The sequence below is a fragment of the Argiope bruennichi genome, chromosome X2 (genome assembly GCF_947563725.1).
Source record: "Argiope bruennichi chromosome X2, qqArgBrue1.1, whole genome shotgun sequence".
NCBI lineage: Eukaryota > Metazoa > Arthropoda > Arachnida > Araneae > Araneidae > Argiope > Argiope bruennichi.
Window position 1 is genome coordinate 931,230 of NC_079163.1, and position 25,792 is coordinate 957,021.

General features: G+C 32.8%; 1 protein-coding gene across 7 annotated transcripts in view; it reads right to left on the minus strand.

The window, feature by feature from the left end:
- Nucleotides 1-25,404, minus strand: part of LOC129960009 (rho guanine nucleotide exchange factor 25-like) — a 575,803-nt gene extending 550,399 nt beyond the window's left edge. For 2 of the 7 annotated variants that reach the window (XM_056073001.1, XM_056073000.1), the window contains exon 1: nt 24,747-25,402. In XM_056073001.1, the coding sequence (XP_055928976.1) occupies nt 24,747-24,902 (156 nt within the window). In that variant the 5' untranslated portion in view covers nt 24,903-25,402. Of the gene's footprint in view, nt 1-24,746 lie in introns of all 7 variants that reach the window. The other 5 variants (XM_056073003.1, XM_056073006.1, XR_008783500.1 and 2 more) reach the window with 4 other exon arrangements.
- Between the last annotated feature and the right edge of the window lie 388 nt (nt 25,405-25,792).

Consider the following 25,792-nt stretch of genomic DNA (forward strand, 5'->3'; position numbering starts at 1 on the left):
ATGTTGATTATTTGAGTTTAAAAATCCCGAAATGTTTGTCATTGTAGGCGTATGCAGGAGAAATAGCTCTTCTTTATACCGCAATAACGAAGTGTTCGCTGCAATAAAATAGATGCTGCTTATGCTGCTTTTACCGCATCATCGGCTATTTCGTTTCCAATTATACCCCCCCCCCAAAAAAAAAAAAATTTAATATTCTTGAAATTCAATGTTTATAAAAGATGAAGTATTTCCCAGACCAAATGATGCTTAGAATTTTGGGGGTGGCTGAGAGAAACAAGAGCTTTCATAACATAAGCATAATTTACGAGCGTCTGAATATAAGCAAAATTTACGATCATATAAATTTGAAATTTTCTCAAGAGCGAGTAAAATCATCATTAGCTAATGAAAGTACATGGAAAGGAAATTTTAGTCTATCATTGAATCCAGCTTGCCCCTAATAACAAAAAGGGCTCCATCTATCCATCTCCGTTCCAAACAAATTCAATTATGTAGTATGCAAAATTTTATTACACAACATAAACATTTGATTTCTGTAATATGTTTTCAATTAATTTCGAATTATTTTATATATTTAAGTTAATAAGTATTTTAATGTAAAATACACTACAATATAGATTAACAGACAGACTGAGGAGAAGGTGTATTCCCAATATCGTGAAAGTTTCTATAAAAAATATTTAAAATAAGATACAGCACTTACCATTGCTGCATCATATAAACGAAGAAAATTGAATTCGTATATTATATGAGTTTAAAAACTTCTTAAAACAGTGCACTGGAATAATGAAAATAAATATATAATTCAAAATTTCTTGAGCAATTCGATCTGTAATGTAGTTTAATTCAATTATACAATATATAAAGCTTAATATCAAAATTATCTGAAGTGAATATATTAATTTTGCAGTATAATGTTCTTTTACTTATTGAAAAATTGCAAGTATATTTCAAACTTTTTGCATTTTAATTTACTTCAAAATTTCAAGTATATTTCAAAATCTTCGCATTCCAATTTACTTCAAAATTTCAAGTATATTTCAAAATCTTCGCATTCCAATTTACTTCAAAATTTCAAGTATACTTTAAATCATAAAAATAACATAAAAATAAATACTTCAAAACAACAGCATGATGGCTGATGTAATCAAATCAAACAAGTTTTTAACCAAATTTTCTACATTTACTATTCATATATTGTGTCATATTGCTGTTTAAATCAGAATATCTCAAATGTTCATTTTTTTAAATAAATGATGTATAAGATATGCATTAAAACGTAAAGTAAAAAAAAAAATTATATACCAGATAACTTTTTCTTTTCGTTTCGAAAGAGGCATCACAAGAGAAATTTTGCCCATCCGAAATTAAATAAAATCTACCTATGTTGTTGGCGAAACCCGACAGAGAGGCGAAGGAGCGTCGAAACAAAATTCTGCCTTTCATTTGTGTAGTGGAATCTACAGCTATTTCATACTCTTTAACTGGTCTTAAATTATAATCATTATCTGTAATCATTTTCAGTTGGCGATAAAAAGCTGATTGAATAGACATCAATGCCTTATCACACTATACGCAAATGTCAAAATGCTATGGCAATTATCCTTTTTACTTCGTTGCATAGAAAATATAGAGGAAGTATCGTAATCGTCAAAAAATACGAACTCAAAATTTTGATGAATCTCCAAGTTTCTGATCTCTCTGAGTTCAAAAAACTCAGTTTTGGCATTATGTCTGTTTATTTGTGAACACTATATCTCAAAATTCTTTAGACTACACCGATGATATTTGGTGTATGGACTTTTGACAGAATTTGCGGATTTCGGTCAAATTTTGAACTAACTCCATTCGCAGGAAATATGTGTGTTGTTCGAGTGCAATTGAACTCGATAACTACAAAACGCAAGCAGCTAGGTCGATAAAATTTCATACACGAGTTTAGCATCTAAAATGTAAGTTTTTTAAATCAAAATTTGAACGAAATCTTTTGTCCAAATCTGAAAGTTGACCTCTGTCGGTTTGTACTTTCGAACACGCGTAAAAGAAATACTTTGACTTAAATCAAGGAATTCGGTATGTTATCTAATGACTAAAACTGAAGTTTCGTATCGGATTTCGGTTTCAATTAGTAGGCAAAAAGGCTTCCAAAAACATATTCATACGGTAAATTCAGTAAAAAATGCTAGATTCACACCAAAGTTCTTTATTTCGTAACTATTGTTAGCCAATAGCAATGCAAGTGATTCGCGGTTTTTTTACCCAATGCTCACAATTTTTTTCAGAGGGAAGGGGATAAGACATTTATTGGAGTGTAAGCAAGAAAGTTTCGAGAAGACCATTCTCGTTGGTTTCAGAGGTAATAATGCTTAAATTTCCTGCTTAAATTTCATAACACATAACCCCAAAGTTTAGATTACCCACAATGCTATGATATAAAAAGTAGACCTATGAGAACTGAAAATTTCTACCAATGTGTTTAATATCAGCCTGTATATCAGCCTTGATGCTGAAAATTATGTGAAATCTGATTCAATAAAACGATGTATCTTCCCTTCAGTAAGCTGTTACCAATGACATATTTGCTTTTTATTCTCATCTGCAAAACGTATGTTCTTTTAACAGCATGTTCCTGTAAATATGCATTCCTAGTACTTTACCATTCGCAGAATATGATTCAAAAATTGGTTCTATAGATGCGCACTTAACAGACAACATTCATAGTCGATGAACTGCTATCTCAATAAAAAAAATAAAAATAAAATTCAATTCTTCTAAGTCAGTTGTATTTCATTATTTACGAAGTTGCATATATTCTTATCATAAGTTTGGAATCAATATTTCTGGTAACTTTGCGAATGGGTTTAGCGACGTATCAACTAGACGGATACTTATAGGCTACATCAATCGCATCCACCCAAGTTATTCTTCTTACTTTCACCCTGAATTGATTTTTATTTATTACATTTTTAAATCTGATCAAGTTACTCATAAAAATATAAACAAGCAATCAATGAAAAAAATGTTTAAAATTACGTTTTATTTTGCAATGATAAGAAACAACTGAAATGTTTCTTAGGAAAAACTACGAACAGTCAAACTGAAAATCAGAGTAAAAACGGATTTAAAGCAGTTCCATTTAAATCATTGTCATCTATCCATATTAAAATACATAATTCTACTAAGATTTAATGTTTAAATTAAATCTTAATTAATAAATTTTCAATTAATTAAAATTAAATGTTAAATTTGGTTTTTTATCTGTTTCACTAAGAGAAGCACAAGCATTTTCTTCACCATTTATTTCACAAAGTAAATTTTTTTCCACTGATTAAATGCTATATACTTAAGTCAGTCCATTAGTTCATAATGAATCACAATTGATTTATTGAAATGAATCAAATCCCCTCAGATAGGAATAAGCACTTCAGCAAATTTCCCTGATTTTGTTCCCAAAATTATTAATTTTTTCAAAAATACTCATATCATCCAATCTTTAATCTGCTAATCAGAACAAATTTGCGCTTGTATTAGAAATGAGAAAACAGCTAATCGCCTAAGCTTCAAGAATACTTAGCGCTACTAACTTTACAGCAATTCTTTTTTTTTTCTCTAATGATAAAATGCCTCGCTTTCTATGAAACAGCTTTTAAAAATAAATTTAGTGATTTACACGCGCGTTCCGTTTAAATTATTTTCAAAGGTTTAGTATTTACATCTAAATACATTACTATTACATTTACAAGGATACTGGTCTTTTAAACTTTTTAAAACAATGAAAAATAAGCTTTAAACTATTTGACTTCTATTTTATATGCCAACTCAAACAAGAAATTTCCTTAAATTAAAAGTTAGTATCGTAATTGAGCGTTATCTTCGCTATCATTCTTATTGATTGTTTCGACGAATGATTTTAAAAACATATCTCTTTCATTCTAAAACCAAGCAAGCATCCCCTTAGAGACATTGTTTTACATTTATCTAATGAATAAAAGTAATAATTGGAGTTTATAGGTATTCGTCAAGTAATAATTTAAAACAAATTTTAATTAACAAATTCTATAAAAATTAATTTTTTTAAGTAAACATGGGTTCCTCACATGCAAGCAAGGGAATCGCACACATACTGAAAAAAATCTCCGGAAATACTCTGTTTCCGGTGTCAGGGGTGGCCAGAATGTTCGCATAAGGCAGAGATCTGTCATCCCATCCAGCGACGCATTACAGTTCTGGTGCTACAGACTCCCCCTCTGGCTTCGCTTCTTCTTGCGTACAGCCGACTACCGCGCCTGGCTTCGCTGTCGTCCCAACAAAGAGCCAGCAAGAGAAGTTTATAAAGTTCAATTCTTTTTGAGGTGACATCTTCTACGCAGAGGATGCACAGGTTGACTGTTGGCGTGAGATTCAAGGCATGGGCGCAAAGCTGTAGAATGGAATGTCCCAAGTGGGACATTTGGGTTGTTGATGTCTGCAACTTCGTAACTAGTCAAGGAGCGTTGGGTCATTACGATGTAAGGTCCATCACATTGTGGTGTCAACTTTGCAGATTTTTGATTTGCTTTGTTGCTCTTCTGATGAGCAGTTACCCATACTCGGTCTCCAGGTGCATAAGACACCACTGGTGAAGCATATGGGGAATCACATTCTTCTATAATTCCAGACTCAAGGAGAGATTTGAGTTCTATTTTAAGTATCTCTTGTCAAGCAGGTGACATGCGATATGCGGTGTTGTTACAACTGTAGGTGCATTTCCTGTGTCGATTCGATGTTCATTGTACGGCGTTGGTTAACCCCCTGGCTTAAAGGTATCCTGGTATTCCATCAACAATTGGTACAAGGGGACAATTGGGGCTTGGTCAAGCCTTCTCCTTCCTCTTCTCTAAGACCACATTTCTGTAATTGAAAAGCTCCACTAATCTGAATTGTAGACAAATCATTTGGTGAAGCATCGGGTTCTTGACAGGCATCAGGTTCAATCTCATCTCTTACAGGATCGACTGGTAAGGAAAACTCAGGGTCTGGTACAGTTTCTACAGGACGTAGGAGGCTAACTGATATATCTTCTCGAAAAGGGATCTTCTTCGTTTGATCTCCATAAAAGTACCAGTTTTTGTGCTTCAGGTTAAGTACTATTCCAGCTCTTCCAAGAAAGTCGGTCCCGAGCAAGGTTCTATTTCCTTTTTCTTTTGGCAGAGCTAAAAGGTCCAATGTAAGAACTTTCTTTTCAATTTTAAACGTCACCGGGGTGGTGCAAGCTGCTTCTTTGGTCTAACAACCATTCGCCAAAGTCATTGTGATGCTAGTTGGCCGAAAGGTCACACCTTGCTTTAACAAACAGGAATACAAAAGTTCTCCAGCAACTGTTTTTGAAGCGCCGGTGTCAGCACAGGATCGAACATTCAATCCTGCAATGTTTACATTTAGCAGAGCCAACAGAGAACTGGTTGCTGGGAGAGTCAGAAAGTTGAGAGCCAGCCTGTCTCTTTGTTCTGATAGAGAGCAAGTGGGGCATTTAGCTTTGATGTATCCAGGTCGGGAATATCCGTGGCAATAGATTGCAGGTCTCGCTTCTTGGTTTCCAACTTTCTACTGATGTCTTGTTTTCTGATTTTGGGAATTTATCTTGTTTTTGCTACTAGGCCACTTCTTGGCAGTAGACGACGGTTCCTTCCTTAGGTTTTGACGAACCATTTCGAAGTAGTCTAGTTTCTGTGCCAGTTCTTTGGACGATGTGAAGTGCGTCCATTCGTTGAGGAAGTGTTCCCGCACCTCTGGAGGTACTCTATGTTTTAGTTGATCGGTGACCATCAAGTCTATCAAATCTTCGAACGCCTTTATTTGAGGCTGGTGATCCATCCATGAAAATAATTCCTTTTTTCGTAAGTGAAGTCCGTTCAGGAGCTTTCCGGTCCTTTTGTATGCTTGCTGAAAAATTGTCGAAACTTCTCTGGTGTCATCTTGTACCGTTTAAGCAAAAGCCTTTTTATGTGGTCGAAGTCTTGTGCAACTTCTTCGGTTTCCTGAGCCAACAGTTGTGCAATATCACTTGGTAACAAACCTATGAAGTGGGATGCCCAAAACTCCTTCGGTACTTCTGCACGTTGAGCCTGTCGCTCAAGGAGAATGAGATAAAGACTGGTGTCGTTGTTGCTAGGATCGAATCGATGGATCAGGGTTTGTAGATCCCACTTGGGTCTTGAAACCAACGATTCTGAACTTAACCCTGTACTCGTCTGTGATAGACTTGTATTGTGCTGCAATCTTAATTTCTGCAACTCGAACTCTATCTCATCCTTGCGTTTCCTTTCCTCGAATTCCAACTTGAGTCTTTTCGATCTCTCCCTTTCTTCTGTTTCGTCCCTTGATCTTACTTTTTCTTCTTCGAACTTTGCCTTTCGCTCCTCTGCGATGGCGAGAATAAGTTCTTTAACATACTTCTCCTCATAGTTAACAGATTACAAAATGACATCTTTCTAAGTAACCTTCGCCTTTTTGCTGCCCAGAGTCTCACCCAACTCTGTAGCCAATGTGATCAGGTCTTCACGTGTTGCTCTGGCTAGAAAAGCCATGTTGCAGTTCAGTTTAATACGCGAGTCTTTTACAAATGTCTCAAACTGTTTTTTAAGAGTCCCTTACATATATTTTAAATATTGCAAATAAATTTATCAATTAAATATTTCAAATTGCTAACACCTGAAAATGAACCTTTTGACTTGAATAAATGTATACTACTATTTTATACAATGACAGAATTGGTAATTAAATTGGCATATACAAATCAAACTAAATTCTAATTAATTACATCGTCATGATCCTACTCACTTAATTACTCATAATTAAATATATTGTCAACAACAATATTTAGTAGCAATCATAATTTTATGCAAACACACATCACCAATTTCTTTCATTTATTTAAGTTTTCAGAGTAGATAAAGTTAAATATATCTTAAACAACTCACTTTATATTAACCATTAATTATTTTCTACAACTGAACTCAAACAGTAATCAAAATTCAATTTAAGTAGATTTCCCCAGCTATTCGAAATTTATAAAATAAATCTTATTTAGTGTAAATAAATTTAATTACATAATAATCAATCTCATTCAGATTATCAATTAGATATAACTCAATACCATCAATCATAACAAATTATCATTCATCATAGGCATACAGTAATCATAATTTATCTCAAGAACATTTCATAAATTTTCCAAATTTATTTTCAAATACAATTAATTGTTTGTAAAATTTAAACTTAATATTAACAATTTAATTATAGTTGCCGAGATTCATGAACATAAACCACATTAAAGTGTAGCTGAATCTCAAAATTCCAATGTTTGTAAACAGAAAAATTTCAACATTTATAGTGGCAACAGTTTAATCCTCAAATTAAACAGAAAGTTACAAAATTTCTAGGGGCAACATCGGAACATCCATCATCTTGGAACGTTAGAAACGAAAGTAATTGCATTGTATATGAAATACATTTTTTTTTTTGAAACACTTGCTTCATTCAAAATTAGTTTTTTTTTTCTTAAAATAACAATATATGAACTTACAAAATAATCAAAGCATAAATTTACGATACTATTAATTCATTTCCTGTTAAAAGAACACATGAACATACTAATATCAGAAACAAAAGTAATTGCATTGCATACGAAGTACAAAATTTTAAAACTCTTGATTCATTCAAAATTAGATTTTTCCTTAAAATAACAATTTATAAAATAACCAAAGCATAAATTCACAACATTACTATTTCATTTCCTGTTAAGAGAACACATGAACATACGGAAAACAAACTTATGAACTTATCGAAAAAAACTAATAAACTAATCTGAGAGATACGGGATGTATCTGGTATTGTACATTCCATGCGAGGCATTATATTTTCAAATTGATGAGGTTGATCAAGATTTCAAGATTCAGGTTGAATCCTTTCCGTAAAAGGTACAGACGACCGTCTTTTTACCTAAAACAAAACTGAGCCGTGCGTGCAATTCATAAGCTGCATGGTCCCGCGTACAGGGAGCCAATTTATAGGTATTAGTCAAATAATAATTTAAAAGAAATTTTAATTAACCAATTCTATAAAAATTACATTTTTTTAAGTAAAAATGGGTTTCTCACATGCAAACAAGGGAACCGCACAGAGACTGAAAAAAAACTCCGGAAATACTCTGTTTCCGGTGTCAGGGGTTGCCAGAATGTTCACTTAAGGCACAGATCTGTCATCAAATCCGGCGACGCATTACAGTTCTGGTGCTACAAGTTATAATATTTTTCAATAGTGGCATTTTTTTATTAAAAAAAATACCAGATAGAGAATAATAACTCACAGCAGAGAAATTCCTTAATAACAAGAAAATATGAAGTAGTTTCTAAAAGTTAATTGTCTCATTCTAATAAAAATTATGACACTTACGGCTGCTTGAATTTGTTCAGGAAACGAATATCGATTTTAAAAAAAATCAATATTTCCTGTGAGTTCTAGTAATTCTAAATGGCGAGTAAGATCGATTTTCAGGTTCCTTAAAAAATGTCTTTAAAATGATTATATTTAATAAAAAGTTTATTTCATATTAAATTTTGTTACAAAAATGATTTCAACTTTGTTCAACAGATATGGATATTTTTGGATATTTGGATATTTTTAATGGATATTTTTCTAACTCAAACAAAGCTAGATTTTTATTTGTTAAATTACATAGATAGAGTCTGCTACTGCTTAAGTAAATTTTGCATAAATCAAAAGAAATAAGTTAATAATTAAAACCAAACATTAAAGCAGATTGACTCAACTATATAAATTGTTACATAATCTGTGTTCCTACTTAAAGGTTAATGTTACACAGAAAATACAGGAAAAATAAAACTGCTCAGTAGCGTTTGTTAAACGTAATTGGTGACACACAACAAAGAGGAAGGAGACATGAATGCATAGAAAAAAGAATTTACTTAAAATGTTAACAGCTAATTAAAGGTTGTGAAGGTAAATAATTAACCATCTTTGCGGATCCTTGTTACAATAATTTGGAGGTTTCTGTTGAAATTTTATATTTTTACTTGAATAATTAATAATTTAATGAACTAAAATTTTTAAAACCTGTTTACAGGTTTTAAAATTGATTATAAATTGTTTTTAATGGAATTTCAATAATTATAAAATTCAAGTCACTTCTAAATCTTTGATACATTAAGTTTCTTTTTACCTACTTATTAACCCTTCTATATTTTATTCGTTTTCCTTCAGAGATTACCTATCACCAAAGACTAAAATGTTCGCATTTCGTATCATTAGTGAAGGATGCAGCATGGAAAAAATGGTCATTAAGAATCTGGTTGGGTGTCAAAAATACTTAAATTCATTTGAACTGTATTTCAGATGGACGAAATGAAACATATACTTTCTGATACGAACCAATTAGATCTGACTTTCATCTTGCAGCAATCCCAGGCATCGCCAATTTCTAAAAATAAGTGTCAGGGTGAAATTCACACTCCAAACTCAAATTCTTTCAATCAAACAATTGTATGCACTAAGAATATTGAAATGGAGCTATTCTGGTTAGATAGTGTTTCTGAAGTTTAAAAAAGAATGGATTAAAAACAGAAAAAAAAAATCGTATTAAAATTGTTGCTTATGAAGATGCTACAAACATAATTAAAACAATCGCATTTTCACAATAGTTGTAAATATTTGTTTAGCATAACAATTATATATATATATATATATATATATATATATATTAGTAAGGATGCAGCATGGGAAAAAATTCAGAATGGAAATCGAACCCATTCTGAAAAAAAGCAGTAAAAGTGTGAGCTTATTTAATAGTCATCATATTTCGACTGGCAAAAGCTGCCAATGTGAGCATCGTAATTATTACAAAAGAAAGTTCTGCGATCATGCGATTTTTGCATTCAGTATGAGATTTGCTTTGTTTTGCAGTTCAATTCTTATTGAAACATTTCGAAGGTACTTTTGCACAATTTTATTACCTTAATAGTTTCATATCTTTGTTAAAGAATCATATGTTGCAAAATAGATAGAACTTTCAGATAATGTAATTGCGCTTTATAAATCCGCTCCCTTTTATAAGTACCCACTCGTATACCATAATCCATTTTTATATTTTATTATCTCAAGTACATTTTCGTGTCTGTGTTCAATCTTTGTTCTAAAATCTGACTATATCTGATTGTATTGGTCATTTCGTCTAAATGCTGACTGAAATATTGTTTCTAGCCTGTTCCACGCGGAGATTTTCTGCAAAGACATAAGGACGTTTTACATAAATCTTCATTAGAAATCTTGTGTTCTGAGCCTCCCTAAAGGGATAAACAGCATAAAAAAAAGAATTTTCAAAATAAATAGTAGTAGAAAAAAATAACCTCGAGTGAAAGTTTCAAAAGTGTAATAGTCTTCAACATTTCAACGAAGATTAAAGAAAATTACTTTAGACCAATTTAAAATATGAACATTGCGATCATTTGTGTTAAAAATCTATGATGAAATCGAGATTTCGTTAAAAATCTATCGAAAAGATACTTGCAACAAAATATAAAGAAAGCCTAAAAGTCATCAATGAAGCCAAATTACCTGGGAAAAAACCCAAGTATTATCATTTACAACTTCCCTAATGCAATCACAGAAGGGGAAATTAATGAAACTTGCTTCGATACGAGTTGGAATTACAGAAACGTTGAAATTGGTATTGAAGCTCAAAGGCCGTCAGTCGAATACATATCACTGGGTTATGGAGGACCTTAGATAGAGCTTCAGGAAAATCTAGAACCTAGGTAAACTTCCGATTCATTGGAACCTTACAACATCGGAGAATTCTTTCATATCAAAAGAAGCAACAAGTGCCAAGCATCTCGCAAAAAACTTTTCATAAAACAATACCATCTTGTGGGAATTGCGCTAGCTACCATTCAACTAAAATATGTAACTGGCAAACCCGGATTGGTTGTATCACCTATGTCGAGCTCAATCGCATACATATTATTTTATACTATATCCACCAGAGATGGACCGACAAAGCAACTCCTGCTATAAAGGAAAAGAATTCTAATTTTATAATAATAATAAAAAAAACAAGAAACTATTGATGGCCAGCCCCCACCAAAGGCTTTTTTTACACAACAAATTCAGTGTTTTTCCTCTTCAGTAAACCTTATTCTCATCAGTCAGTCATCGAGCTTTAGAATTAAACAAAACTTTTCTATGCCTTGGTCCTGTCAGAACGTTTCAACTAAAGTTATTCAAATATACCTGGGGAAAGGTAAAGTTATCACAATAACTTGGTCAATATGGCTCTCGGCAACAAATTACTTTCTGGTTCAGAAATCTTATATCAAGGATAGCAGAATAATAGGAATTCCAAGGCTCTAGAAACAATGGCTATCTAAGCCCCAAAGCAGAGATAATAACCTCGCTAACAACCCAGAATTCCATCTTTCTTGAATCCGCAACTCATTAAGTAACTTTACAAATGCAAACTAGTTCAGGCTCAGTGAGACTAGCATCGCCATACTTCTCGCCGTCTGCAAATTTTCAAGAGACTTTATTAGAATTAAACTCCCTCCTCATGAGAATAGAGTCAGAATCAGCAATAACAGGAGCCTACATGACTGTAGACAGTAAACTGTGAAGCTGCGCATTCAAGCGTTTGAAGAAATACCGTGGAAGAATTGGTCTTCAGCTTCAACCCATTCCTCTTCAGTGAAATAGGTACAGAATCGGCATTTCGACATCTTAAAGCGAAAGGATGATGCGATCCTACCTTTGCAAAAGGTCCTCATCTCCAGTCACATCACAATGGGAAATATTAGAAGATCTTAGTGATCATATATTTACCTTAATATAAATAGCCAAAACCATTCTTACATAAGATTTAGGGCGGCGTACGGTAGCTATGGAAAATTCCCAAAAGTCTTTAAAAACGAAATCTTTCAACTACAAGTACAAATAACTAAATGTAATACCAGAAAACAATTAGCAGAGTCACATTGAGAATCCAGAATTAGTGTCTTTCATACCTTAAAAAATACTACAAAATAAAAAAAATAATTGAAAAAAACAACTGAAAATACAATATCACATGTGTAATTCTCTACAAATAATTACTCATTTCTTTCTGGTGAACACCATTTTATTTTCGGACACGTTTTTTGTGCCACTTCATGTAGACTATTACAGATTAGGACACCTCTCACAATCGGGTGCCACATCCAGGTGCTAGTATCGTTCTTACACACTCTAAGTTCTGATACAAAAAAGAATTAACAGAACTTTGTACTCGACAGATACACCATCTATCGGCGTGAAGCTGTAACATACTCCCCACCTTGAAACCCCAGGGTTTCAAGAGATTACAATGCTGCATAACATAAACAATATTACAACTTTTACACAAATCTAGTAAAAAATACACAATATACATAATAATCAACATCTTTAAGAAATAAGAATCAAAACTTACAAATTTCAACATTAAATATTACAAATTAATTATGTTCCATAGGCAATACACAAATTTTAGAAATGGCTCTTTTACAAGTACTAGACTGTGTTTTAATCTTAACAACACGAATTTTCTTATCATCACCATAATAAATTTTAATTATCCTACCCATAGCCCATTTATAACAAGGCAAATTATCTTCTATTAATAACACTAAATCTCCTAATTTTACATTATTTTTGTCAAACATCCATTTAGATCTCTGTTGTAATTGACTTAAATAATTACGATGCCAAAATTTCCACATACATTGTACAAGTCTAGTTACCTTTTGCCATTTCTTGAGATGACTTTCTTTTAAATTTGTCAAATCAGGCTCATTCAAAGAGGTTAAAGACCTATTTACTAAGAAATGTGCAGGAGTAAGAACCTCAAAATCGTCCTCGTTAGCTGACAAGGGGCAAAGTGGTCGAGAATTCAAAATTCCCTCAATTTGCACAATTACCGTTAAGAACTCTTCATAAGTTAAGTTTATTCCCTTAACAACTCTTTTTAGATGGTATTTAAATGACTTTATAGCTGCCTCCCAAAGACCGCCAAAGTGTGGGGATCTTGGTGGAATAAATTTCCACTCAATGCCTTCTGCAGCTAAATAGCCTGCCAGCTTTTCATCTGGTTTTCTAACCATTTCATGAAGTTTAATTTCTCTATTAGCTCCTACAAAATTCTTAGCATTATCTGAAAACAGTTTCGCACATTTACCTCTTCGAGCCATGAATCGTTTTAAAGTCGCTATAAAGGAATCGGAAGTCAAATCTGAAACAATTTCTATATGAACAGCTTTAAAACAAAAACATACAAAAATACAAATATAAATTTTTTGTAAAGCGCCTTTACGCTGAGCTTTATTCTTAATATAAAACGGCCCACAGAAATCGGCACCAGCACAATTAAAAGCAAAATTTGGAGACACTCTTTCCTTGAGCAAATTGCCCATGATTTGAGTATGTGCAATTGGTTGGGCTTTGAAACAAATGATACATTGATGAACGATTTTTCTGCTGCTGTTACGTCCATTTAGAGGCCAAAATTTTTCTCTAACAAGATAGAGTAAAGAAGAAGCACCAACATGTAAATATTTATTATGAAAATGTTCTATTATAATTAGAGTTAATCTATGGCCTTTCGGCAAAATTATTTGATGCTTTTTATTAAAACTAAAATTACTATTACCCAACCGTCCTCCTACTCTTAACAATCCTTTAGAATCCAAGAAAGGATTCAAAGTTTTTAATTTACTACCAGGATGCACACAGTGGTGTTTTTGGAGACTACTGACGTCTTTGGCAAACTCTTGGATTTGGACATTTTTAATTAAACATGTCTCTGCATAGTTTAATTCCTCAGCATTCAGTGGACCTGTTGTCTTCGCTGCTTCTTTTAGGTTCTTGACAAACCTGAAAACATAACTCAAAACACGAACAATTTTACTATAATTATTACTTATATCTAATATACACTGTAAAAAACTAGGATTATTACAAATTGAAAGATTAATCATAGCATCTTTATTCAGTTCAGAGTTCTTTACAGTTCTTTTCACCTCAAGAAGATATTCACCATCTGCGACACCAGGATCGTCATTGAAGTTTGGACAGCTACTAGATGAAAGAAAAGACGGTCCATTCCACCAAATGTCCAACTGTTGGATCTTTGAAGGGAAAACTCCTCGTGATATCAAGTCCGCAGGATTCTCAGCAGTATTTGCATAATGCCATTGGAAGTTCTTAGTATACTCTTGAATCCTAGTGACTCGATTAGCCACAAAAGTTTTCAACGATGTAGGTGGAGTTTTGATCCAAGCAAGCACCACAGTGGAGTCCGAGTACAAATGTACTCCATCAATGTCTAGTTGCAAGGATGACAGAACTTTAACGGTAAGCTTGGAAAGCAGATCCACTGCACACAGCTCCAAACGTGGGATACTAATTTCTTTGATGGGAGCCACTCGAGATTTGCTGCATAAGAGTGACACCTTTATCTCACCAGACATTGACAAAGACCTGGTGTAGACAGCACAACCATATGCATTTTTCGAAGCATCTCCGAAGCCTATCAAGTCTACTTTCAGAACTTCAGAACATAACACATGACGATCTATGTTTACATTTTTCAATTGACTCAGTTCAGAACTAAATTTTTCCCACTCTCTATTTAAGTGTAAGGGAACTTCATCGTCCCAATCAATTCTCAAAATCCACAACTTCTGCAAGAACATCTTCGCTGTGATTATCAAAGGTCCTAAGAGGCCTAAAGGATCAAACAATCTGGATATGTCCGATAGCATTGTTCTTTTTGTTGCAGGTCTCACAATTTTTTGAACACTAAAACTAAATGTATCCTTTTCAGGATTGAATTGTAATCCTAAAGTTTTTAAAGTTGCTGAGTTGGGGTTATCGAAATTGTATTCTCAGTCCGACGTTGGTACGTTTTGTAACAAAACAGGATTATTTGAGCTCCATTTGTGAAGCTCCATACCAGCTGATTTTAACAATTGTATTAACTGGTTTTGTAGTTCAATGGCAGAAGATAAATCCTCAGTACCACTGAGTATATCGTCGACGTAAAAATCTTTGCCAGCAGCAGCGGCTAATGGATAATTGTCCTGCTCATCAGAGCATATTTGTTTCAGTACTCTGGTCGCCAGGTAAGCAGCGCATTTGGTTCCGTAGGTAACAGTGAGCAACTTAAATACACGTAATTTCTCATCCTCTAAATCCTTCCATAAAATACATTGTAAATCACACTGATCTGGATGTATCCAAATTTGACGATACATCTTTTTTTATATCAGCGGTGAAAACTATAGAATGTTTTCGAAACCTCAACAAAATAGCAAACAAATCATCTTAGACAACAGATCCTAAATACAAATTATCATTAAGCGATTGTCCAGATGACGTTGCCTCTGATGTGTTAAAAACAACGCGTAATTTTGTAGTACTATTTTCTGGCCTCAAAACGCCATGATGAGGCATAATGTATCTTGGAGTTTCGCTAGTTGCCTGCATATGCCCCAAATTCTCATACTCAGTTAAAAATTCGCTGTATAGTTGCTTATAGTCTGGTTCTCTCTTCAAACGTTGCCAAAGTGAATTAAATCTTTTAGTAGCAATGCTTTTTGACTCGCCTAAACATGGGGGGTCTATTTTAAACGGCATTTTAACAACATAGCTTCCATCGTCATTTCTGAAATGTGTTTTCATGAAATGATCTTCACATATTAAACTCTCGTCATTTTGTAATTTATCCCCCTCAACATCTTCAATTTCCCAAAATTTCCTTAAATTTTCATCCAAATCTTCAATTACCAACCCACAATGAACAGTAGTTTCGTTTTCTATTGGAAAACTTCCGGTAGCAACAAACCCAAACACAGTATTTTGAAAAACAATGTCTGTTCCCGGAAACCTAATTTGACCCGATCTTAAAAGTTCATAGAATATTTGGGCACCTAATAAAATATCCACTTCTCCAGGTTCATTGAAACTCACATCCGCTAAATTGAAACTATCTAATTCTAGCGTATCAATGTCAAATTGTTTGGAGGGGATACTATCTGTTATATGCGGTACTACCAATAGCTCAATTCCCTTTTCAAAGCTTCTGCTTACGTTCAAAATTTTCGTTTTTACGATCGAGTTAATAACAGATGATGATTGATTTAGTCCAGAAACCAAAATGTTTCGTCTTTCTTTTTTCAAATTCAGTTTATCGGCTAACCGTTTTGAAATGAAATGACTCATACTACCAACATCCAGCAACGCACGTGCACTGATAAACATTCCTACATTATTTTGAATCATCACATTTGCAGTACTTAATAAAACCATTTTGTTTACATTTAAGTTGGTAGCAATGAATGAATGCGTACTGTTCGCAGGTGACTCATTCATCAGTTGCAAAGAATTATGACTGGGATTTTCAATTCGCGGAACGAATACATTTGACCTTGGATTTAATCCCGTGTTAGCATTTTGCGAACGAGTTTCAGTTTCGCTTTGAGTATTTCCCAAGTGCAAAAGAGTGTTATGTCGTTTTTTGCAAATGGAGCAACTGGATTTTGAATAACAGTTAGCAATTTTATGGTGATTTAAACAATTAAAACATAATTGCTTATTTTTAACGACCTCAATTCTCTCATTAACAAGCATATTTTTGAACACAGGACATACATTCAGGGAATGATTTTCATTAGATTTACAAATTACACATTTCGGAGTTTTAACTTCCGCTACGAATGCTTTTTGTGGACTGTATTCTTTACGATATTTTTGAGAATGGTTTACAACTTGCGGTCGTGAAAACACATTACTATCGTTTTTGAATTTTGACGATACATAAATATCGCAATGCCTGGCCAAATCTGGTGGCATATGCCAAGATTCTCCTTGTTTCACGCCAATATGAATTTGTAGTTCACGATCTAATGAATCAAATATTTTTTCCGAAACCACGAGTTCACAAACTCCCTTAAAATCATTTACCTTTCTTAAATGACAATAATAATCAAAGGCTGCACTAAGTCGCGATGCAAACTGGATATAGCTTTCGTTTGGACGTTTTTTCGCTTTACGGAAATTATTTAAAACTTCTTGTGGGGTGGACTGAAATTCTTTTAACACTAATTCTTTTAATTTGTCATACATACACAATTCATCTTCATTTAAATATATCATTAAATTGGTAACTTTTTCGCCTAAAATATTTAATAGGATCTCTGATTTGAATTGTTCTGGGACATTTTTGGTTTTGAAAGCTCTTTCAAGCGATTGGAAAAATAAATTATACGACTCTGCTCGTGTAGGAACAGGAATAGTTAAAGTTTTCACACTTTTTATCAAACTTTCTAAGCTAAAATTAGAATCAGAATCGCTATTTGTTACATTAACCTTTTGTGTTACATCTTTTTGTAAATTCGCAAGCTCAAGTTGTTTTTCTAATTGCGCGAGTTTCAGTTTTTCCAATTCTAGTTTCTGTGCTTCATTTTTCTCGTAATCTTTTTTCCTATCAATTATTGACTCAACTACAGTTTTTACGAATTCATAATTATCTTTATAGATCTCGCTCTTTTCAATTAAATCTCTAATAGTAATTACTTTGGCACCCGAAGGAATATCAATTTCTAGTTCCTCGGCAACTAAAATTAATTAACTCTTTTTAAGTTTTGAAAGCATTTTGAAAAGAGAACTCTGAATATATGCAACTCATAAAAACGAAAATAATACAGAAATTTAGAAAACAAAAGTGTACTCACAGTTACCCTGAAACCAAAACGGAAACAATAATCCAATTATCGGATAGTCCAATCATAGGAATTTACACTTTATATCCATTGGATATCACTCTAAACGATTCAGAAATCACTGAGAACAATATCAAGTAAACACACGCGGCAACACATAAACACTTGCCGACTTCTCAAAACTCTCGATGGTTCAATACTGCGTAGTCGACGGACCACTTAATGTAATTATCTACAAATAATTACTCATTTCTTTCTGGTGAACACCATTTTATTTTCGGACACGTTTTTTGTGCGACTTCATGTAGACTATTACAGATTAGGGCACCTCTCACAATCGGGTGCCATGTCCAGGTGCTAGCATCGTTCTTACATATTCTACGTTCTGATACAAAAAAGAATTAACAGAACTTTGTACTCGACAGATACGCCATCTATCGGCGTGAAGCTGTAACAACAGGGTTAACCAAGGAACTCGAGATAAAGAACCTAAGGCCATTCAACCAAGATCCATCAGATCCAAAGATGAAGAGTAAAGCAAATTCCAAGAGCTTTTCAGCGTAAAAAATTCACAATACGCAAAGCAAATTCTTAAGGCCAAAAGATCCACCTTCATCAATTTACGCAGAGAGCAATAAACCCCTACGAAATAATGTATAAATCAATTATTAAAGACAACTTCCCGCCATCAACTCTTCAGAATTCTCGTCAGTCTGAAAAAAGCGATTCAGTTGAGTTTGCCAAACAAATTTTAGAGCACTATCCACAGAACTCGACGTCATTCAATAAATAGCCACAGAAACTCCAAAATAAGGAACTTCTCTTCACCAGGAATGAGTTAATGAGAATAATCAGCAACTCCACCGTCAGAAAAGCTCCGCAATGTGAGGGAATCGATTGCATAGTATTAATAATAAAATCAGATTAATAGTAAGATAAATAATAACTTCGTAATACTAATTTTGTCATACTTTAACAAATGCTCCACTCTACAATGTTTTACAAAATCTTAAAAATAGGAGTAGTAGTTCCATTTTTTTAAAAAATACCAAACCAATACAGACATAAAGTCCTGTTAATCTGCTATCGACAATAGGTGAGAAAGCAGAAACTCCTTTAGGGAAGACTCAACCACTAAAGAAAAAAATTACTTACAGCACCCACGCGAATATGAATTCAGAGCCGGAAAATCTATAAATGAGGCAATTATCGTCATTATAGATAAAACTCAATCACCAAAGCTCAGCAAACAACATGTAATAGCCCTAAACAGGCATTAAATGAGCCTTTGATTATCTGCAATATAAATCAATAAAGAATAGTCTAGAAACTCTAAATTATAAGAACAACATTATAGGTCCGTAATAGATAGCTTATCCAAAAGAAGGGTAATTGACCAAGTGATCGGGAATTGTGGGTCAGACTATGTCGATACACAAACTAGAAATTTCACTTGAAAAAACTAGTTACACACATTCAACTAATCAAGCAGCGCTGGTTCTTGCACTGGTATAAATTGAGAGCAAACCAACATCCAGAGGAGGACGGTGTTTAAATATTTGGGAATACAAATCGACCATAAGTTCAGTTTTGCAGCATACCTAAAAGAGATAAAAAAGGAAAGTCCTTTCGACTCTACAATAAATTCAAATGCATCACAGGATTTAATTGGCGCCTCTTCAAAGAAATAAGAAAAACCTCCTACTTAACGATAGTAGTGAAAATTGCCCTTTACGGCACAAAATCTTGTATCATTCCAGCGAATATTATCGACTGTTCTTTCATAACAACATTCGGTCTTATGTCATCACACCATCTGCAGCCTTCGAAACAATCGAAGGAATCCTTTCACTTCATATTAGAGAGGAACAGGAAATTATAGTTAGTCTATTAAAAAATGTGCTTTAGAGGGTGTAAATTTCAACGATCAAGGCAACCCATTCAACCAGCATATTTTAACTTGGAGGATAACATCTCTTTGAAGGGATAGATTCCAACCGTAACCATAGCATGTTCACATATGGCTGAAAATTTGATAATAAACTGAATTGTGCCTTCATTGCATTCGAAAAGAGCATTCCCATTGTGCAATCAGCAACAAAACGAAGCTCACTCAAGACAGTTTTTCAGGCAAAAGTACTGGCAATAAAAGAAGCAATATTATGGACCTCCATAGAGAGTAAAGATAATAGTATTTAGAGTGATGACGAGTCTGGTCTTGTCCTCAAATTCTGCTAGTATTCTAAAATAGGAAACTCCAGAGGTTCTTATTAACCCTTCCGCCGTCCTCATCTGTCTGCGAAAATTCCTGATTTTCCTCTTCCTCGCAAACAAAAATAAAAACTCAAACATTTGCAAAGCGTTTTAAACGTTTAAAAGTTTTTTAATGTAGAAGAACGCTTGAAGCGCGTTACGACCACCCTGCAGAAGTTTCACTTGAACATGCTAGACGCGTTACGGACGACGATGAGGTTAAAAATCCTTCCATTCAATTAGGTAGGGTAAAAGCGCGCGTAGGAAAAATGGGGAATGAGGCGACAGACAATTCACTAATAGGCTCAGATGTCCTCTAAAGTTTGAGGATAATGACACATTCTAGGTATGTTGCTAATTTCGCCTAATTATCACGTGCTATACAATGTCTTTATAAGATTAAAATTTTATACCCTAACCTAATCAATTAAAATCCTCTCCTGAATTATTTAGCAACAGCTAAGCCTCTTTAAATACTGTATCTCTTCGACCAAAAGGCAATTTCAGTTACTATTGCATTTGAATGCTTTCGCCTGTACATTGTGAGAATTTTGTGTGTATTTTTGTATGCTTTTCATTTTGTAAATTTGTTTTGTTGCGTATGTTTCTCATTTTGAATTTATTTAATTTTGTTTCGGTGCTTTCTATATTTTGAAAGTATTATATCTTATTTTTAATGCCTGTTTATTTTGAAAATTGTGCTTTATTTTTGTCTTTCCCTATAATTAAACAAATATTATATTTGCACGAAATACAAATATTCTGGCCCCTAGGCCTTTACAATTATCTCTATTACTTATTCTTTTACCATCCCAAACCTTTTAACAAACGTATGCTTTGGAAATAATTGTTCATTTCCTCACTGTGACCACGTAACTTAATCAACAATCGGGTTGTTACAGGAAGGTTATTACTTTGGGTTTTTAGCCCCAGACATGTACGACTTGGATGATGTGGGTTTCTCTTTCTTCATATATACACAAAAATTGCAAACCGGAACTATGAAGGTTCTGCAGTTAGGAAAATAGTGTAGTGTTTATGTCTGTAACGATGATAAGAGTCATTCTAAAGACGGCGAAAATTAAGTCATCAAATTAGCTGTTCTGTTAATTTTATTGCACTATAAATAAGAATAATTGTTCATTCATCATGTATTCTTATTTTATACGCTATATTATGTAAACGCATCAAACTATATGAAGCATTGCATTAATAAATACTTTAAATCTGGTAACTAATGAATTGCAAGCATTCTTTTTAATTGAATGAAAGATATCATGGAATTTATTTATCACATTTATAAATTTTACAATTAAAAAAATAAAATTGAAATGCAGTTATATTTTCGGATTTTTGGGACTTCAATAAAAACGATTATTCTTTTATGAACATTAATTTAAAACAACAAAGAATGTACATATGGATTAATTAAAACATGTTTGTGATTCAATTATTATTACTGTGGCAACAACTAACGTTTCTTTAGTAAGATACTGCACAAGTTACATAATTTAAGAAAAACCCCATTCGTTTATAAGAAAAATCTTGATGGTATATTAGTGGAATACAAATCAAATGAATGGTCTCGGTTTCTTAGCAACGCTTTCAGGTAGACAGGTGGTTAAAAGAACATGCAAAAATTATAATGCACATTTTTTTTCTTTTTATTCATTGCATCTTTTAAAAGATGTTCAATCCTTTGCATTACGATGTCTCCTCTCAAGCACCATTCAAGATGCTACATTTGACGTTTTACTTTTTAAAAATTTCTATTGTTAAAAATACCTACAGAGTGATAAAAAGATGCAGATTAATTTTTCGAAGAAATTCAACTTAATGCAATTATATATTTTTTATTTTTCGGAGCAAGAAACAACTCCTTGTATTAGGTGAATAATTACTAATTTAATTATTTTTCAGAGTGCAAGGAGTTAAACCGCGAAAAATGCAGAAAAATTGATAATAAATATATATTTTTTTCAAATTCTAGGAATTCTATAGAGGATAAACGATTTTTGAAATGAAAAGCAGGCTTTTAAAAACCGATAAATACTATCTGTTTAGTGTCTATTCATGCTTAGCTTTTCATTAATGACTTCGGTTTTCAATTGCCAAGTTAATTACCTGAACAAATTGATCTATTCTATTTCATGCAGTGAGTGATTCAAAACAGTACCGAAAATCTTAAAATCAAATAAAATTTCTAAGTAAGTTTATTTATTCATATATCAATACAAATCTAAATAATCGAATGCATGAAATTCTTTCGATACTTAGCGATTAAACATCAACAACAATCTACATGGTATATTTGCTATTTCTGTAAAGCGATTTGTAAAGCATTGCGCATCATTTTGGTAAATGAGTGCAACTGGGAAAAATATTATTTTTTTCACATTCGGCTGTTGGTATTTCTATTGACTTTATGATCAAACATGATCAGAGCAAGACCTATTTATATATGTCATTTTCTTAATTACTTGTTTATAAATTAGAATATTTTCTAAAACAATGTAAATTTTCTTAACCGTAAGGAATTTAATGCATATCGAATTTAAAAAATGCATTTCAGAATTTCAAAAAATCCCAAATTATAATTTTAATAAGGTTTAATCCTAGTTTAGTGTGACTCCGAGTTTGTTGTCAATGTGGTAACCCAAAAAAGCTAGCGGAATAATTTTCCTAGTAACCGTAATACTGATTAGTTCACATTTTTTTTATGCTTGTTGAGTTGTACATTTACTGCAGCTATTTCATACGAAATGAAAATTAAAAATAATTGACAAATAAACAGCCATTAAAAAATTTAATTAAATTACGTTTTATAATCGAAAGTATTATTACATCTAATAAAACATTCAATGTTATTTTTAAAGCGAACTATGAACAGATAATATTTAATATTTTGCAATTCTTAGCAAATTATTTTTTCTTAATTAAAATCATTTGTTTACGAATTCTGTCAGAACAGAAAGCAAAAACATCCGCTAGAACTTTTTGGGTCGTTTGTCTTTAAGATGAAAAACTGATATAAATTCTAATAGAATTCTTTGCGATGTTTTTTTTTTTTTTTTTTTGTAGATTTCTTGTGATTATTGAATAAGTGTTCAATAATCCGATGTCTGATGATTAGGATAATCAGAAATATTTTGTTCACAAATTTTATGAGGAATATTGTATTTGTGAATTCAATGTCTACATTTCGAAATATATATGGCGTCGAAAGAACAACATTTGCTTCATTGAAAAGTTCTGCTTTTTTTTAATGCTCAAATGAAGTAGTTGAACTTAGTAAGTGTATTCATTCCTTAAAATTTCTCAAGAAATGCATCAGTCTGTAGTATCGAAGTTATTAAGATGCTTTTATGTTTCCTTGTGCTATTCTTATTATTCTGAAAATCCTTAATTTTAATGAGCTAGCGTAGCTACTAGATTCCCTCTCTCGCTGCTAGAGAAGTCGGAGGATGTTTTTTTTAAGGTAAAAAATTCTGCTCGGTTCGTTCTTCAGAAGCCGAAGGCATCACGTGTTCGAATTTTATTGTGTAAAGAAAAGATCGGGGCAGCCGGTTTGCAGAAGCTCATTTCAGACGATTCATTAACCGTGGCCTATAAATGTTAGAAAGTTATCGCAAACAATAAATCTCATAATTTTAATATAAATGGTGGGTAACTGTAACTGTTTCACTGTATTCTTTATACAGTCAGCCATCTTGACTGGTGACTTTTTACTATTAGCATCCTTGGCAAAACAAGGGACACATTAAACTAGGATTTTACCTTTAATAAAAGTGTTACAAACTACACAAACTCGATTCTAAATTTGGTAGATTTTGAAAAAGCTTAATGTTTATTAGTTAGCTTTTCAAATTTGCGAATCGATTTAATAGTGTAAAAGTAATCAATATTTTTAAAGTCGAATAAAAATAAACATTCACTTCGTTGAACTTGCAGAAAAATGCGTCAGAATTATTCACACTTTTCATATAAATATAGCAAATCTACGTACCATGAAATTTAAATGAAGGAATTGAATATTTTGAAAATAAGCAGTGGAAAACAAGATTCATAAACTTGTCAATACGTTACTGATATATCTTCGAACAAAATAAAAATGCTGTAAACGTCAAGATTAAAAATGCTAAACTATATTTCAACATCATAATAAATTAGCAAGTATTGTTAATTTTAATTTAATGATGTCGTTTCGCAATGTAATAATAGATTAACAAAAACATTGAATATAAAATATTTTCACCTAGTTTGAGTTTAAAGTTCAAGTTCGTAATTCAATAAAATTAAATCCTAACTTCTACAGTTGATTCTTAATATAATGGGGCGCATATTGTTTTATTTAAATCACAGTAGTAAAACATTTAATGGAAGTTAAAACTATTTCTCCAGTTTAACTTCCATTAAAGGAATCATTTTTCAGTCTTGTGGGAGATGTCTCCCAAAAAATGCATTAATCCAGAATTAACTGGCATTTTTTCCCCTTTTAGTTCGATAATAAATAAAATATTTTTCTTTGCATTCGTGGTCAGAATGTACTGAAGTAAAAACAGTCAATTTTCTATCGAATTCTTATAATTCAAGAAGATCATAAATCAGATTTAAATTAAAATGAAATATTGATTTTATTTAAACTTCTGCATGAAACTGATTTTTAAAACTTCCCGTTTCAAATGGAAATTTGAATATCAAGCTTACCTTTGCTGTTTCTTTTCTTCTACCTTCAGGTATAGTCGAATAATGTCTCATCAGGGCATAATCATTATTCTTTGCTGCTGCGGAGCCATCTTGACGATTTGCATCAGATGGACTGTACGAGAGACTGCGAAACCAATTCAGACTTAACTTTCTCATGATAAAGTTTGAAAGAAAGGCAGCTGCTATCACTAATTCTACAACTTCCACCGTAATCAAATTACCAGCAGCAACTCAAAATGCACTGCATCACTTCTTAAATAAAGCTGAGAATTGTGTTTCTCTAATTAGTCTATCCCAAAAAAATATTACGAATGCTATGTAATTTCATTGTCAGCTTACTGATGATTCATTATTTTATGCATTTATTATTTCAGTTAATTTTCATATTAATGAAGAATTTTAACGAATGGATCCAACTTTCATTCTTTAAAAACCAACTAGAATAGAGCACATATTTTTAAAATTTGGTATTGTCTTGCTTTCAGGGCTAATTTCTAAAAAGTAAACACTCAGTTGGTGAAATAAATAACTTCTCACAGCAATACGTAAGACAGCAGCAGAACAGAGGCCCGATTATATGCTTTTAGGCTCCAAAACTCTTTGAATGTCAAAAGCAAAAAATACATTACATTGTCCCGAGTGTTGCGTTAGACGCCAATTCGTGCATCTAGTCGAGAACACTTGGCGAAAGTGTAGAGCTGCCAGGAAACACTGAGAACCCTTCTAACTCATATAAATATTCGTCGCGCTTGTCGCCAAGACACTCGTCTTGAAGTAGGAAAGAGGGTGGAGGAAGGGGAAGGAACTCTCACTAAAAATATCTTTCGAAATTAGGGTTATGTGACTGATGCGTCATACGGAGCCTTCAAAATAGTGTCGGAAAAAGAAACGCTCAAAGTTCTACACATAAATTCGGAAGACGCTATCCGAATCGTTTATTTCCTTGTTTCCTGCCTGAGATGATTCTCTTCTATTTCTATTTCTTTCTAATGGGAACGTCTGCAAGAATATTTTTCTTAGGTTACAAAACCGAAAGAAAAGAATTA